The sequence below is a fragment of the Anomaloglossus baeobatrachus genome, chromosome 1 (assembly GCF_048569485.1).
Source record: "Anomaloglossus baeobatrachus isolate aAnoBae1 chromosome 1, aAnoBae1.hap1, whole genome shotgun sequence".
In the NCBI taxonomy this organism is placed as follows: Eukaryota; Metazoa; Chordata; class Amphibia; order Anura; family Aromobatidae; genus Anomaloglossus; species Anomaloglossus baeobatrachus.
The window spans coordinates 215,182,596-215,200,720 of NC_134353.1; the positions used below are offsets into that span (position 1 = coordinate 215,182,596).

Sequence of the window (18,125 nt, forward strand, 5' to 3'; positions counted from 1 at the left end):
TGTGTGACAATCCTGGGTGAATGCAGGCTGATATTTTTAGACTGGGGGGGGGGCTTCCAATAAAGTCAGCCTGAGATTACCAGCCTCCAGCTGTCTGGCTTTATTTTGGATGGTTATCAAAATGGGGGGGGGGGAACTAAACGCCGCTTTTTTTTTTTTTTTTTTTTTTATTAAATTGTATTTATTCTTACTGTATGCTATAGACCGCAGACCGGGTCTGTGATTGGAAGCGTCAGACAGGCTGTCATACAGGCTGGGGGCGCTGTCTGACTGCAACCAATCACAGAAGCCAGTGAGCGGGGGAAGCAGTGAATATGTATGAGCCTAATGAGCGGCCCCGAAAGAAGAATGAGAGACAGTGGGAGCAGTAAACAGTCGCCCCGATAACCTGTGAGTATGAAGCACTTGCTCCTATGGCCAGATACCAGCGATCATTCCCCCGCCGACTCGGGGTCTGAGCAAATCCTCCCATTGCTAGTAAGAAACGCAGGGGAGGCGGAGGGGACGGGGGAAAAAAAAAAACGCAAAAAGATAGAACATGTGCATTTTTTGTCAGACATTTGTGACAAACTGCAGACAATAAAACTGCAATGTACGCACAGCAAATCTAGATTCTCATACACTTTGCTGGGAAGTGAAAAGTCAGAACTTTCTGACAACAAAACTGCACCAAAAAAAGGCAACAAAAACGTAACAAAAAATGCAGCAAGCGCATATAGCCTTACTCCACTTTTTGCCTGCACTGTATACACAAGTATAACTCTAAATATATGCCGACTTAGGCAAGCAAAGGTTAGTACTAGTGCACTCCACAGATTCTGCTATTGAAATGCATCTCCTAGTAAGTTTAAGGAAAAAAACCTTGGATCACTCTTCATTGCATACGAAAGTAATGCAATCCTCCAATTCCAAAATAATGGGAGGTTTCTATATAAATGCACAATTTTAAAATGGCATGAATATTTCATACAGCGAACATGATAGAACAAAAAAAAAAAAAATACAGACTTCTCATAACTGGTTTATTTCACTGTGTAATGATCGGCATAAAAAAAATGTTCGTTAATAAGAAAAACAATGTTTCTTCCACATTTAAACAGTCATTTCTGAGATAAAATATTTAGGTACTTTATCTTCCAAAATAGGAAATGGGCTCTCCATACAAAACTAAAACAAAACAAAAAAAAAAAAAAAAAAAAAACACAACGAATTCACATTCTTCTCTTCTGCGTACTTATGTACAACACTAAAAAGAAGAAAAAACAAAAATCACCACATTAGTATTAGCATGATACATAACATGGAATCATACAAATGACCCCAAAAATAATTGTATTTCATATGAGAAAAGTTTATGGTTTGGCTCTAGCAGTTTGGATATAAGTATATTGTAAGATTTCACATTTGGTAAAAATCTGAAAATAGGACATGCTAAGACTTTTCAGGAAGCCCACATTTCTGGGAATATTACTGATAACAAATCACTAATATTACTCCAATCACATCGGCTTTTAGAAGCAAAGTCACCTGTAGAGCTCCCCCTCCCATTTAGCCATATGATGAATAGAATGAGTATTTTTTTATTGCCATCATTGTAGAGGGTATAATTTACAATTAGTATCCAATAGTGACTGTCGGCCATATCCCTTGTGCACTTGAATTTCTCCAGAATCTCTGAATCTTTTGAGGATGATATGTGCTGTAGATATTGAGATATTCAAATATGTTGGGGGAACATTTTTCTGAAATTGTTCCACAACTTTTAGATACATTTGTTCATAGATTGAGAAGCAAAGATGGTTAGGGGTTCACCAAAGACTCTGCCTCTCTGATATGCTCTTTTTATACACAGTTATGTTACTGCCATCAATTTCTAAACACGTCAATCTTTTCAAATGAAATGGAAAAAAATGTGTAACTTTCACCTAATTTGTGTTCTATGATCTGCTGTGAATAAAATATGGCTATAAAATTTCTTTATCATTGCATTTTTGTTTTCTTTACATTTTACATAACGGTCCAACTTTTCATGGGAATTGGGGTTGTCTATATTTTTGTGTTGCCATACTAAAAAGACCCATGGTATTATTATTATTATATTATTATTATGGCAACAGAGCCATAAGGGCTTATTTTTTTGTAGTATGAATACTACTGTATTTTTCGGACTATAAGACGCACCGGACCATAAGACGCATCCTGGTTTTAGAGGAGGAAAATAGGAAAATAAAATTTTAAGCAAAAAATGTGGTCATGACACTTATGGGGCGAGGATCTGCTGCTGACACTGTTATGAGGTAATGTCCTGCTCATATACTCCCCAGCCTGCTCATATACCCCCATCATCCTGGTGTATGGCCGCATCCTGTGGCACATATAAAAAAACAAAAAAAAACAAACAAGAAAAAAAAAAAAAAAAAAAAAAACACGTTCATGCTCACCTCACTCCCTGCAGCATCGCTGCTCCTCCTCCGTCTATGTCAGCGGCAGCACCGCTGAGTGGAGCCGTCCCCGTTCCCCTGCAGCATCTCGATCTCCTCCTGTCTGACGGCGGCTGCGTGTGGACACGTGCGCACAGCGATGACGTTATCGCTGTGCGCGCTGCTAGTCTCCGGCACAGACAGGAGGAGATCGTGATGCTGCAGGGGAACGGTGAGTAATGTGTACTGATTCACTGCCCCCCGCACTGATGATGATGTTCGGGGGGCAGTGAATATCCGGCTGTTTATCCCTCGCCCATAACCCCGCCCACCTGTCAGCTCCGGCTTCAGCACTGAGAGATGATGGGTGGGAGGATGGGCGTGCATATTAAATGAGCAGGTCCACGTGGTCACGGCAGGCTGCTACAGCCTGCTCGTGCCCCCAATGACCCGCTCCACCGCAGCACCCTCATTCCCCGCAGCTCTACATTCAGACCATAAGATGCAACCCCCACTTTCCCCCAACATTTGGGGGAAAAAAAGTGCATCTTATGGTCCGAAAAATACGGTAATTAGTACCACTTTTACTTTTTGTTAATTTCTTTGGTAGGATGTACATAAAAAAACAGCAATTCAGACACTGTTTTTACGAGATTTTGGCCATCTAAACTAAAAATAGCACCTTAAAAGGGAACCTGTCACCAGTTTTTTGCCCTACGCGCTGCGGCCACCATCACTGGGATCTTATATACAGCATTCTAACATGCTGTATATAAGAGCCCAGGCCGCTAGGTATAAGATAACAAACTTTATAATACTCACCCAGAAGGTCGCTCCGGTGCACAACGGTCGGATGGGAGGCGCCGTTCTCCGGGACTGGCGCCTCCCCTTTCGGACATCTTGGTCTTCCTTATTCTGAAGCCGCGGTGCATGACGCGTCTACGTCCTGCTCAGGTCAGATCAAAGTGCGCCTGCGCAGGACCTCAATGCTGGCGCGTGTATATGACGTAGACAAGTCATGCACTGCGGCTTCAAAATAAGGAAGACCAAGGTGGCCGAAAGGGGAGGCGCCGGTCTGGGGAACAAGAAGGAACACAAATTCTTTTCACAACTTCAGAAAAACTATTTCCTTATGGAGACCAAGTAAATCCTGTGAAATAACCACTTAAATGTTTACCTAGGGTTATCTAATCAAGGTGTTAAACGTATGATTCAACGTGTTCACCTCCATGATCATAAATTTACCACCTAATAAATGTAGATGAGAAATACAGGTTGTGGGATAACCCTTATCGCCGAAGCCTGTTTTCACCTTCCTGGCCAAGACAAATTTTATACTTCTAACAGGTGTCACTTTATGTGCTAATTACTCCGGAAACCTTCAAGAATTTATTTTTTGTGACACATTGTACTTCATCTTAATGACAAATTTAAGTTGAAATATTTTTGGGGCTTTTTTAATTTTTTTTGTGAAAATATCGGATTTTGGTGAAAATTTTGTAATTTTCAAACAATTTTTATACCCTTAAACTAGAGTTATGTCACACAAAATAGTTAAAGAGACCCTGTCAGGTCCCCAGTGCACCCAGAACCTTGAGCAGTTCTGGATGCATATCTAGAATCCTGCCTAACTGTCCCTGCATTTACTAGCATACTTTCTCTAAAGATTTCTTTATGTATTTCTAAAGATTGTTTATAAGATGCTAATAAGGGCTACGACTAGTCGCAGGGGTGTTAATTCCCTCGCTAGTCAGCCCATTTAACACGTTGCCACACCCAGAGTCATGGCAACACGATACAAAGACGTGCATGCACACGACTTTGCACCCATTAGCATTGAGCTCCTTTGACACCGGGTGTATGCACCCTGGCTTAAAAGACGCTCACTGACCATGATCGGAAATTGTCCGCACTTCCTGTCATGCGCACTACTCAGCAGCTGGGTGTATGTGTCTCGCCTTCAGAGAGGAGAAGTGCGCATTACCGGAAGTACAGACAACTTCCGATCACGATCAGTGAGCGTATTTTAAGCCAGGGTGCATACACCCGGTGTCAAAGGAGCTCAATGCTAATGGTACAATGCGCATACGTGGCTTTGTATCGCGTTGCCATGACGTGGCATGATGGGCATTGCATAGCATGTTAGCACGCCCACAGGGTAGTGCTAACATGTTAAATGAGCCGACTAACTAGGGAACTAACACACCTAAAGGCCCAGTCACACACAATGACTTATTTGCGATCCCGAAAATGATGCGACCTGATAGGGATCGCAGGTAAGTCGCTAGGAGGTCACTGGTGAGATGTCACACAGTCAGATCTTACCAGCGATGCAGGAACGATACAGCACGCAGTAGTGACCTGTATAACGATCTCAGCAGTCACTGTGACCCTGTCACACAGTGTCAAACACAACAATGTGTCCTGCCCAGCAGGACGTCGCCATTGAAGAAAATGGCCTGGACCATTCTGCAACGACTAGAGATCTCACAGCAGGGGCCTGATCGCTGGTAGGTGTCACACATAACAAGATCGCTAACGGGATCGCTACTGCGTCATAGAAACCGTGACTCAGCTGCGATCTCGCTAGCGATCTTGTTATGTGTGACGGTACTTTAAGACTAGTCCCCGCGCTCATTAGCATATCAAACGATCTTTGCAAATACTTTTTCTAAAGATCTCTATCTATGCTACTATAGGCTTGGACAGTTAGGCAAGATTCTAGATATGCACCCAGAACTGCTTGTGGTTCTGGGTACACTTGGGACCCGATCAGTTCCCTTTAAAGAATAACATTTCCCACATGTCTACTTTAGATCAGCAACATTTTTTAAACAAATTTTGCTTTGTTAGGAAGTTAGAAGGGTTCAAAGTTTATCAGCAATTTCTCATTTTTCCAACAAAACGTAAACAAAAAAAACCCCAAAACTCTTTTTAATGACCACATCACATTTTGAGTGCTTCTGTGCCCGCAAAATTTGCCAAGACGTATAGGTGGGTCAGGTTTTGCTATCTATTCCTGCCCGTCTGCTGCCTGCCCTTGGTAGATGCTTAAAAATAACTGAGGTATCACTTACCATTATTTCCTCGGATAAAGGCATCTCCGTATTTGTTCTTGAGCTGGCCATTAACATACTCTTCTGTCTGTTCTAAAGCAATGTTCATGTATCCATCCAAACATGCCAAGACGCCTGGAAACCGTACAGACAGTTCTATAAGTATATGTGCCGATTGCCTAACCAACCAATTGCCCTTTACAAAATCATAAGTCAAAGGGCCACATCAGTCATAAAAATAATTTTTCCTGGTCACCTATATGCAACAAATCTTTTTTGAAGCATGGAAAAAAAAAAAAAAAAAAAAAAAAAAAAAGAAAGAAAAAACACGATACCAAGAAACTGCACATGGGTAGCGAAATAAAAGGAATTGGTCAGTAGCATTTACTACTATAATGTACCACCAGCCGTGTATCTGACTCCTAAGGCCTAAGCCATAAAACATCGCATTCCCCTCGGACCAATCCTAGCCTGTGTGTCAGCACACATGAGCGATTATTTTCTCAGCCCTAATTGGACCGAGAAAAGAAATCGCAGCATGCTGCGATTGTAAGGCGAGTCTCTTTTCTCTCGCACCCATTCAAGTGAATGGGGCGAGAGAAAAATTGCACTGCACTCGCGGTACACCGGTGTACCGCGTGTGTAGAGCAAGAATCGCAATAGCCGGCTACGGAGGAGAGAGGGCGAGAAATCCCTCCCTCCCCTCCTCCGTGCCAGCCGCCCCTCTTGAGAGCCGGCCCGCCCCCCGCAGCTGAGGTCCGCACGCACAGTCGGACCTCAGTTGCAAGGATACTAGCATGACACTCGGCTCCTGCTGTGTTGCCAGCGTGAGCCGAGTGTCATGCAAGCATCACATTAGTGCCCCGTGTGTCCCCGGCCTAATAGGGATACCCAGTATCCCATAAGTAAGGGAAACTGACCCAAAAATGTGTCAAACTCCACAATTTTCGCAGCAGTCATATTTAAATTAAATAAATTAGGGAAGCAGCCGATTACACAAACAGTAAATCAGAATCCAATGCTACGACAGAGGAGTAACTGACATCCCACAAGATGGCTGCTGATGGAGGAACACGTGACCAAACCAGTCCACCAGTTTCCTCCAATTAAGAAAAGCAGTAGACAGCTTTTCTTTACTTGGACAGGTCTGGTCACAGGCTCCTCCATCTGCAGCCATTTTATGGACAGTAAGACCTGTGCAGTCTGTGAGAAAGCTGCGCTAACAAGTACAAAAAGTGAACCTGTGAGATTTGTTACAAAATCACATACTGATCACATTTATAACAAAAAAAAAAAATGGAAAACCCTTTTAAATATCCATCCATCTACTACATGGACATAGCAGTGCCACCACAGCGAGGCTCGCTGCTTCTTAGTGGCGCTCCACTGTGCCTCATACAGTTAATGGGATCATCATTATGACCATCATATTGTTACCTCGATAGTCCACTCCGGAGTTCAGCTTCACGACTACTGGTCGTCCAATAATTTGCTTCAAAAAGTCACTTGGAGTTTGTTTTCGCAAACTCATTCTGATTTCTTTTCTAAAAAGACAAAAATACAATCATGGTTTTGTTTTTCCGCAGTGCTGGGGATAGATAGAGGGGAGGAACAGTGCAGCACTGAACCCCATCGGCACAGCAACGGGGGGCCGCAAACACCCCCTGCCACAGCACACCGCGGAGCTCTGTGCCGCAGCAACGGTGCACACCGCGGAGCTCTGTGCCGCAGCAACGGTGCACACTGCGGAGCTCTGTGCCGCAGCAACGGTGCACACTGCGGAGCTCTGTGCCGCAGCAACGGTGCACACTGCGGAGCTCTGTGCCGCAGCAACGGTGCACACTGCGGAGCTCTGTGCCGCAGCAACGGTGCACACTGCGGAGCTCTGTGCCGCAGCAACGGTGCACACTGCGGAGCTCTGTGCCGCAGCAACGGTGCACACTGCGGAGCTCTGTGCCGCAGCAACGGTGCACACCGCGGAGCTCTGTGCCGCAGCAACGGTGCACACCGCGGAGCTCTGTGCCGCAGCAACGGTGCACACCGCGGAGCTCTGTGCCGCAGCAACGGTGCACACCGCGGAGCTCTGTGCTGCAGCAACGGTGCACCGAGGAGCTCTGTGCCGCAGCAATGGTACACACCGAGCTCTGTGCCGCAGCAACAGTGCACACCGCGGAGCTCTGTGCCGCAGCAACGGTGCACACCGCGGAGCTCTGTGCTGCAGCAACGGTGCACACCGCGGAGCTCTGTGCCGCAGCAACGGTGCACACCGCGGAGCTCTGTGCCGCAGCAACGGTGCACACCGCGGAGCTCTGTGCCGCAGCAACGGTGCACACCGCGGAGCTCTGTGCTGCAGCAACGGTGCACACCGCGGAGCTCTGTGCCGCAGCAATGGTACACACCGAGCTCTGTGCCGCAGCAACAGTGTGTAAAGCCCAGATTTGTGTACAAAACAACCTAGAATGGTGAGGTGTTCACTACATGTTCAGTTTTATAAGCAGTTTGGAGCTGACTCCATAGCTTACAATGGGCGGCAATAGTCACACTGTCTGCATTGACAGTACGGTGAACTCACTACGTCAAACATTGAGCCTCAGGTAACAAATCACAGCTCAGCTTTCATTTCCAGAACTGCTCTGGAGTAATAAGCGCTGACCTCTGATTGGTTGTTAACGTTGTTGGGCACAATGACAGTTTTAATGAGGCCCATTATTGCATTTACACATTAGGACACAGATGGAGACAAAAACCGACGGGGAAATTTCCAGCATTCACACGTGAGAAGCAGAGATCACTCCGCAGAGACAGGACAGCGGCTGTACACTGACTGCACGCGTCTGCTGAGTACTGTCCACAGCACAACTATTCCACGCATCCCCACACAAGCACACGAGTTCTCCACGCACAGAGGAAGTGGTACTGTACCCGGGATCCTCCGCTCCGACCAGTAAGCGCGAACCCACCTCCTGCTTCTCTAGCTCCTCCCTCACTACGGGTCGCCGATTCTAACAATCTTGACGAAGCCGCGAAGGTGTTTCCCATACGGCACAGGGAGGGGTGTGAGCAGGTGGAGCCGCGTCTACAATGGAGCGGCTCTTACGTCACTTCGGCGGTCACGTGATCCGTGCGTATTTCCCGCCTGTGTGTGCTGAGCTCGGCCTGCAGGAAGCAGCCGTGTGTCGTGTTTGGGGAGATGGTGACGTGCTCCTGTCACAGGGGGAGGAGGGTGGCAGATTACATTTTGTATTGTCCTTTTACTTCCCTGGGCTACCGTACTGAGTGATATTAGGGTTCACTGACATCTGTGTATATATTACTCAAAATATTGCATCGCACTTGCTCCAATGTTATTCTATGAGAAGTCAGTGCTGACCTGCGATTTTTTTTCCTCAGCTATATTTGGCCTGAGGAAAAAAAAATAAAAAATCGCTGCTTGTAGTAAAACGTCCCAGATTCGACAATGCAAATTTATGGGTGTAAGGCTAAGCACACACGGGCATTTAGCATCCGATGTGAGGGCATTGGATGCAATATGCTAATGACCCCAGCCTCCAGCTCTGCTGCGAGCGTGAGGTGTGTCATTATACTGTGCTCTGATCCTGTGATCGGAGCACAGCTGCGGATGAGAGGGAGGGACTAATCTTCCCATCTGATGCGTATATCGCACTGCACTCCGTTGTCATCCAAGTGCAGTGCAATGTCTCTCTCGCACCCATAGACTTGTATGGGTGCGAGAGAAAAATCGGATACCACCTGCAGCATGCTGCGATTATTTTTTCTGTCTGATTAGGGCTGATAAAAAAATTGCAGATATGAGCTGCCCCATAGAGTAACATGGGTCTGCATGTAATGTGATTTTCGCATTCCAATTACTCCATTTAACCAGCCGTGTGTGCTCAGCCTCCGAAAAAAACAGACGAAACAGGGATTATCCATATGCCATCCTTTGTTACGCATACATTACCATTCTGTAGCATTGCACATTGTAAATGGACCTGGAAGGGATTGTAGAATAATAGTTGACGAAAAAAAGCTCATTGCATACGGACAGTTGGAGAGAAGAAATCACACTCGAATGACATAGAATACCAAACGGATTTCACTCGTCTAACTTTTCTTGATGAAGATCGGACCAATTCATTATACGTGGATGTGAGCAAACTCTTACTGCCAGGCCTCCTCCTCACATGGGGCAGATGTACTGTGCAGCTGGAGCCAGATTTAGGCTGCGCTCACACTAATGTATACTGTCTCCCGATTACAGTAACGACACTCAGCTCAAGCTCTGATCAGTGTGAGCCGAGTGTCCGTTTACTGTGATCACATTCTCTTGCATGCGAGAAACAGAGCACAGGTGAGGAGAAACCTAATTTGTCTATTGTCTACGTCGAGTAAATCAGATGTCATCTGAGTGCAGTCCGATATTTTACACACACCCATAGACTTGTATTGGGGTGCAATGTCCAATATTCTCTACCGATTTCTTTCTCATGCCAAATCAGCATGAGAAATAAAAATGCTGATTGGCACTGCTCCGTAGTATAGACAGAGGGCTATCTAATAAAATAGCACTCATCCGTGTTATGTGTTCGTGTGGGAGAGGACTTATACAGAGCCCTAGAAAGTCTTCATACATTCCTGACAATTACTAAATTGGAAAAGGGATCTGGATTTGCCTAAAATTGTGTGTCACCGGGCTGGAGAGGTGATCCAGGCTGGGGCTTACACATTCCATACTACTATCTCCATTCTTGGAAAGTACTTGGGGTTCTGACGAGCATAGCAGGGTTTTACATGCCCTCAATAAAGGGTGTAGCTTAGGCTACTTTCACACATCCGGCTTGAGCCCTGCGGCTCAATCCGGCTGTGCAAGCTATGCAACGGATGCGGTGAAAACACCGCATCCTTTGCATAAGTTTTTCCCATGCGGCCCGCCCGGTTTTTGCCGCTTGCGGCATGCTACTGAGCATGCGCAGTGGCAAAAACTGCATGCGGCGGCCGGATGCGGTATTTGCCGCATCGCGCCGCATCCGGCCGCCATAGGCATGCATTGAGAGATGCGCCGCATCGGCCGAATGCGGCGCGATGCGGTTTTTTTTGCCGCACGAAAAAACGTGCCAGGCAACGTTCCATCCGGCCGCCGCATCGGCTAAATCTGCCGCATGCGGCAAAAACCGGATGGAACGCAAGGCCATGCGGCACAATGCGGCACTAATTAAAGTCTATGCAGGAAAATCGCAACCGGCAGCAAAAAATACCGGTTGCGATTTTCCTGCAAAGTGCCGGATTGTGCCGCAGAAGAAAAACCGGAGGTGTGAAAGTACCCTTAGCTGCAAATGGGCAGGGCTTAAAGGGGCCTATCCATTAGATGAAATCAATATTGGCTCTGACACCCAGCAATCTCTGCAGGCCCTAACAGTACAGTTTATACAACACCACAGCTTGGTGCAGGTAAGGGCTGTCTTCAGGTATTACAACTCAGATTTCACTCTCTTCAATAGGATGTGTGCTGCAGTACCAAACAATAATGACTATAAAGTTTTTCACCTCCTTACACTGCTGCAGGATCCTGAAACCTATTAGTGTCACCGGTGACAGTCATTTAGTTTCTGGCAGTAGAAGGTCACAGTGTTTGGTTGCGCAAAATGCTCCCTGACTTTCTATTGTCCCTGCTGTTAGTATTCATTGTACTAGGTAGCTTTCCTGCTGGGTTTTCATCTGTTTCTCTTTAGGACCCAGCATAGCACTCCTTCTGTCCAGCTGCCGATTATCAGTATTCCCCTTGTGCTTAAATACTCCCATCTTCCCTGGACTTGTGCTGGTGATATTATTCAGTTCTTTCAAGCTGTGGTTGCAAGCAGGAGGCTTGTACTCATCTGTGGTATCATTGCTGAAACTTTCCTGAACTTCTACCTCAGTCATTTGTGGATAAGTAGTTCATGCATTTTCCCCGTGTGTCCTCCTGTTGTTTTCTCTAGTATCTGTGGGGTTGACAAAGAGCTCATCCCACCCGTGCCGTATTTAGGGTCCAGCACTAGGGATACCTAGGATCAGGTATCCTGCTTGTCACATAGGTGCGGAACCTATCTAGGGTGGTGATTGTGAGAGAATAAGAGCTATTTTATATTCTATAGAAACCATCTTGTCTTATAACTGAATGATGTCATGAGGTTCAGCTTACACTGATGGGCAGGGAAGTTTCACATTTCTGCACACACCCCTTGTGGCTCTAATTGGTGCTTGGTAATTTCGTTGTGTGATGTATTATGTAAACTTGTCACATGATGTAATAAAACAAAAACCTTCAGTACATCACATTTGGCTGTGCTGCATTGATTTCTGCAAGCGCTTGTAAAACAAATCTTATTAATTTGGAGTTCCAATGGCATAGAAGTAGAGTATTTCTCTCACATGAGGGACCCCAGCCACCAGCGGTAAGTTTGGTCAAGAGTCACCATTTCCTCCTTCCCTAGACGTAGAGTTCCCCTTCCCTTTCGCTGTTTGTTTAGTATGCCCCTGTATCTAGCGTGACAATTAGGCTCTTGGGTTTCCTAAGGATAGATCATTAATATCTTATAAACAAAAGAATACTGCGCTAATCTCTAAGCACTCATATGTCTGCAAACATTGAATAAATCTTCAAAGCAGGAGAGAAGGGGTTAAACGCCGCGCAGTAGCCAAAAAGAATGTAAAATTGTTGATTAATAATTATTTTATTCCATAGGTCTACGCGTTTCGAGGTATAGGTCCTCTTCCTCAGGACCAAAAAATCATCAATACATGAAACAGAACAGGATGATACACTCACATACTGTACATATGGTACATAAAGAAGACCGCTTACTGACAGTTTGAAAAAAATCGGCGCGCAAACACATCTGCTTCCATGACAAAACATTTTTTAGTAAATTAAATCAAATTATTTCGTATTGTTAACAATAAAGATTGTATATATAATTAGAGCTGAAAAACATTCTTAAAAAAATGAAAAAGAAAAAAAGAAAAGGAAAAATATATATCAGTAAATAAAAAAAGTGCAGAACTATTACTGAAGGGGCTAGAACCCCAATCGTTAATATATATCAGAGAGCAGCACCATACCTATGATCGACAGAACTTGTAGAAGTGCAGGTGAATATAGTGCAACATGTGCATAAATAAATAATATATATTACATGGTGTGAAAAAGTGTCTTTTTTTGTGTATAACGAAGAGAGGGTATATATATATATATATATATATATATATATATATATATACAGTGGAACCTTGCTTAACGAGAACAATCCGTTCTGGGACTGTGCTTGTTAACCAAGTTACTCGTTCAGCAGAGCAAGATTTCCCATAGGAAATCATTGCAATGCTGACAATTCGTTCCACAACTAGTTAAATGTCCCATCCTGGTCCCCTATTCTATCATTCCACACACACACACACACACACACACACATACAAACACACACAAACACACAAGCATGCACGCAAACGCACACATTATATGCTCCCCTTACCTTCCGTTCCATCGCCGGTCTCCTGGGACTTGCTGTTCTCCGGTGCGGGCCGTGTATAGGGTTACCATAACGACAAGGGAGGAACTTCCTGCCAGAGCGCTGACGTCAAAGGCAGAGCCGCTTGCCTTTGATTGGCCAGCGCGCTGCCTTTGAGTAGTGGTGACAGGAACCAGGAAGTTCCTGCTTCGTCGCTATGGATGCAGATGCCTGGAGTGGAGCGGAGCGGAGCGGCGCACTACAGGACCCAGGAGACCGGCGATGAAACGGAAGGTACACATATTATATGCTCACCTTACCTTCCGTTCCATCGCCGGCCTCATGGTACTTGTAGTTCGCCGCGAGCACGTCGCAATGTACCCGGGAACTACGAGAACCATGAGACCGGTGGTGGAACGGAAGGTAAGGTGAGCATAATACTGTATGCGTGTGCGTGCGTGTGTGTTTGTGTGTGTTTGTGCGTGCATGTTTGTGTTTGTGTGGACTGCAAGTGCGGGTTAGAGCGTGGTGGATGTATGGAACCGGAAGTGTGTGAGGTGAGGATTTTGCTCGCACAGCAAAGCTTTCTCGTAAAGCGGGTTACAAATTTACAGAAAACTTTGCTTGTTAAGCAAAATTCTCATTAAGTGGGTTACTCGTTAAGCGAGGTACCACTGTATATATATCAGGAGACTGCAAAAATTATATATACTAGTTTAAAACATTTTTTAAAAAACATGAATAAATTAATTTTATTTTTATATATATATATATATATATATATATATATATATATATATGCTAAGTGGACCAGGAATATGAACTTTGGAGATGTAGAAATACTAAGCGAACCAGGAATAAAAAATTGGGTAATACAATAATAAAAAATAAAATCTTAATTTAATGCAAATTAATTAAAAAGTTATATATTTATACATAATAAAAAAATGTGTTTGGTAGATATACAGGAAAAACAGATGGGCACACTTATGATCCTTCTTATTGCTATAGCAGGGAGACGAAAGGGTACTTTACACGCTGCGATATCGTTATCGCTAGCGAGCGTACCCGCCCCCGTCGGTTGTGCGTCACGGGCAAATCGCTGCCTGTGTCGCACAACATCGCTTACACCCATCACACATACCTGCCTAGCGACGTCGCTGTGACCGGCGAACCGCCTCGTTTCTAAGGGGGCGGTTTGTTCGGCGTCATAGCGATGTCACTAACCGGCCGCTGAATAGCAGAGGAGGGGCGGAGATGAGCGGGCCGAACATCCCGCCCACCTCCTTCCTTCCTCATTTCCGGCGGGACGCTGGTACGGTGAGTTTCCTCGTTCCTGCGGTCTCACACACAACGATGTGTGCTGCCGCAGGAACGACAAACAACCTCACTACTCACTAGACAACGATATTTAGTGTTTGGAAGACCTCTCCAAAACCAATGATTTTTACCACTTTTGCGATCGTTGAAGGTCGCTCGTACGTGTTACACGCTGCGATGTCGCTAACGACGTCGGATGTGCGTCACAAACACTGTGACCCCGACGATAAATTGTTAGCAATATCGCAGCATGTAAAGCACCCTTAAGGCGTGCGGTAATATCCAGGTTACAGGAGTGCTAAAGCGTGGGAAAAAACACATCTGCGCTTGTTCGAAAGTTTATAAGAGTTCAGATAGTAAAAGGGGCATAGAGCGCAGGCGAAAGGAGGTTATGAAGGTTCAGAGCATGGGAAAAAAAGAAATGTGAATGCGCCACAGGGTGACAAAAGTTCAAATAGTCGTATAGTAGGTTCAATTTACTTTGCGCTCTAACCAAAGTTTCCTATGAGTACACGGGCATTGGAGCAAAACCAAGAGAAATAAATATAAGATATTAACCATGACATTTTACACCTGAAAAGTTGAAAGAGCCGTATAGTGGGTTCAATTTGCCTTGCATTATAACCATAGCTACCTAAGAGTACACGGGCATAGTAGCAGAAACAAGCGAAATAGATATATGTCAGGTATAAAATGTCATGGTTAATATCTTATATTTACATATTTATATTTACATTTTTGCACCAGGAATGGCATAAGGTCACCCAAGAGCAATGTGAAAGACTTGTGGAAAGCATGCCAAGACACATGAAATCTGTGATTAAAAATCATGGTTATTGTGCAAAATATTGATTTCTGAACTTCTTTCTGAGTTAAAACATTAGTATTGTTTGTAAATGATTCTGAACTTGTTTTCTTTGCATTATTTTAGGTCTGAAAGCAATGCATTATTTTTTGTTATTTTGACCATTTCTCATTTTCAGAAAATAAATACAAAATTTATTGCTTGGAAATTCGGAGACATGTTGTCAATAGTTTATAGAATAAAAGAACAATTTGCATTTTACTCAAAAATATACCTATAAAGAGAAAAATCTGAAAAACTGAAAATTTTGCAGTGGTCTCTCTTAATTTTTGCCAGAGCTATATGTCCCCCAGCCTGGTATATATGTCCCACATACTGCAATAATTTATAAAAAAAAAAAAAAAAAAAAGACCCCCATCATATATTCACCTAAGCCAGGGTCCTGATTGGTGCAGCGCGGGCAGATCATCACACTTACAAGACATCAGAGTCCCAGTGTTTTACGATAAAGTCAACACGCTAGGACTCTGATGTCCTGCGTGTGCGCTGTCATTAGCGGTAGTGCATTGATAGACAGAGATTCTATTGAATATACTATATCCATTAATAGCTACTATCTATTGGATACTGTAATTTATACTGCATATGCCTATCAAGGTGTCCCTCTGTCTGTTAATTCACAGTGTGCGATTTTATAGCTGAGTAGATATACATTTATGCCTAATATCATTATTGTTGGTTAACATCTCTGGGGTGTTTGATATAAACCTTTTATAATATTGTAGGTCACATATACCCATTATCCCCCCAGCTATTGATATTGGATGTAATATTTATATATAGGGCACTTCACCCTTTTGTTCACCTGTGTTATATCATATGGGTGAATAAAATATTCACCCGCTTGATTGAAAGTGATGGCGCTATAATCCTTGATTGGCCTCATCATTTTCAGGTTTTAAATTGGTGTGTGGATCACTGTTTTCACTTATTTATTTCATTTTATATAACCCAATTAAAAGTTACGTTTTAAATGTCACATGTTGCTATATTCACATTAGCGGTAGTGCATGGAGATTGTGTCTTCCGGCACTACTGTAGAGAGGTTAACTATACTGGTGCGCTGCACACACCGATGTAGTTAACAGTAGCGTAGCTCTGGGTGGATCCCTGATGAGCGAGGGGCCTGGAGCGACTGCACCCTCTGCCCCCCCTTTAGCTACGCTACTGGTCCCATCATTTTAGCTATCTTTTTAGCTCAAAAATGGGGATGAACACAGTTCTGTGCACGCCTTAAAAGATGGACACCAGCGAAACTGTGGTTCCACAGTTCCACAGTTCCATCAGGGGTTTATGCTGAATCACAGTTTTGAGGTATTTACAAGGAAACCCCAACATAAGTGATCAGCACAGAACACAAGAATGTGATTTCAACCTTATACTGAAAGCGATCAAAAAATGTTCTGAACCACAAAATGTTACCAATTAAAGGCCTCCCTTATCTTTCAATGAAAATATCGAGGGTCCCAAGTTACTGGTAGAACAAAAACTCTGGGAAAAGCGATAAGGTTCTCACGCTCCAAATAAAATCCAGTGACGTCTGCACTCCCAAATCTAAATGCCCCCTCCTTCTGAGTCCCCCCCCCATGCCAAAACCAAAGTAAGCAGCTGTGTGTGGAATTATTGTAGGTGGGAGAGCGCACTTAACAATTTTCACTGTGCATGTCTTCAAAAGCAGAAGCTGAGCACAATGTACGGGGACGCTACAATATATGTGAGCACAATGTATGGGCACTAAACTGGCATATTTGTAATTCTCCAGAAAAAGAGCGTGTCATGGATGCTACCAAATAGTTCACTGCAGCCATAAATAAATTATTTCAAATATGCAATTTCTTCAGTGAGGTCTCTTTTGGAGTTTTTCTACTGTTCTGGCACCTGTACTCCAAAGACCAAATAGCGCTTCTTCATGCTAAGCCCTGCTGTGTGACCACACAGTAGTCTCTGATTACATATAGGGCATCAGTGAGTTTAGGAGAAACTGCACAATAAATTGTGGGATCCATTTTTACATTTTAACCCTTGTGTGACTGACACATTTGCAGCTAATAAAAAAATTAAATTTTTACCACTAAAATGTTATATCTCCACGTCCCAATGTTAAAAAATTCTGCGAGGCACTAGTTGGTTGAAAATACTCACTTCACCCCTAGATGAATTCCTTATGCACTGACGTTTGCAATATAGGGTCACTTGTGGGTTTTCTGCTGATCTGACACAATTTATTCAAATCTGCGTTCTAAATACCAAGTTGCACTCCTTCTCATCTGATCTTTGCTGTATACTCAAATAGTAGTGTACAACCACTTATGGGGCACTACTATATTCAGCAAAAATTGCATAACAAATTGTCTTGTCCATTTTCTCCTGTTACCCTTTGTGTGAATTAAAATTTTGAGCCTAAAGTAAAATTGCAGCTGAAAAATCCTATGATTTTCATTGACAGTCCAATCTAAAAAAATCCTGTATAATTTGTGTTTAAAAATATTCACCACACCAATAGATGAATTCATTATAGGGTTTAGTTTGCCAAATGGTGTCACATGTGGGTGTTTATACATTTTTGGCACCTTAGGGGCTCTGCAAATACAACACGTCCAAATTTGCGTGTTCAGGAGAAATTGTGTACCAAATTTTGGAGTCTGTTTTCTCCTATTATCCATTGTCAATATTACAAATCTTGAGCTAAAATGTCATTTTAGCTGAAAAAAGTAACCATTTTCATATCCACATTTTAAAAAGTTCTGTGCAGCACCCTTTGGGTTCAAAATGCTCAACACACCTTTACATAAATTCTTTGATAGGTCGTTTCCAAAATGGGGTCACTTGTGGGGGGTTTCTGATGTTTTGGTACCTTAGTGGTCCTGCAAATGTGACATGATGCCCGTAATCTATTTCAAACAAATTTGCTTTCCAAAATTCCAAATGAGCCCTCCCGTTTGGGGTCCATTTTGTTGTGCTAGTTCTTGTAAAAGTAAAT

General features: G+C 43.8%; 1 protein-coding gene across 3 annotated transcripts; it reads right to left on the minus strand.

The window, feature by feature from the left end:
- Positions 1 to 1,005: 1,005 nt before the first annotated feature.
- LSM6 (LSM6 homolog, U6 small nuclear RNA and mRNA degradation associated) lies at positions 1,006 to 8,540 on the minus strand. Of its 3 annotated transcripts, none has more exons than XM_075335710.1 (4): positions 8,437 to 8,540; positions 6,914 to 7,020; positions 5,498 to 5,611; positions 1,006 to 1,246 (listed from the first exon to the last, which is right to left on the minus strand). In XM_075335710.1, the coding sequence occupies exons 2-4, from the start codon at positions 7,005 to 7,007 to the stop codon at positions 1,212 to 1,214; spliced, it is 243 nt and encodes an 80-aa protein (XP_075191825.1). In that variant the 5' UTR covers positions 7,008 to 7,020; positions 8,437 to 8,540; the 3' UTR covers positions 1,006 to 1,211. The 3 variants fall into 3 exon arrangements, with proteins under 3 accessions (XP_075191825.1, XP_075191817.1, XP_075191808.1); XM_075335702.1 differs by having other exon boundaries at positions 8,399 to 8,499; XM_075335693.1 differs by having other exon boundaries at positions 8,380 to 8,485.
- Positions 8,541 to 18,125: the final 9,585 nt, after the last annotated feature.

What these genes read in the sequence shown, in the direction of transcription:
- LSM6 (XM_075335710.1), bottom strand. Translation starts at nt 7,007, where the DNA reads ATGAGTTTGCGAAAACAAACTCCAAGTGACTTTTTGAAGCAAATTATT. An exon ending in CTCCGGAGTGGACTATCGAG is followed by an intron (nt 5,612 to 6,913) that starts GTAACAATATGA and finishes TACGGTTTCCAG; the next exon opens with GCGTCTTGGCATGTTTGGAT. An exon ending in CTTTATCCGAGGAAATAATG is followed by an intron (nt 1,247 to 5,497) that starts GTAAGTGATACC and finishes TCTTCTTTTTAG; the next exon opens with TGTTGTACATAAGTACGCAG.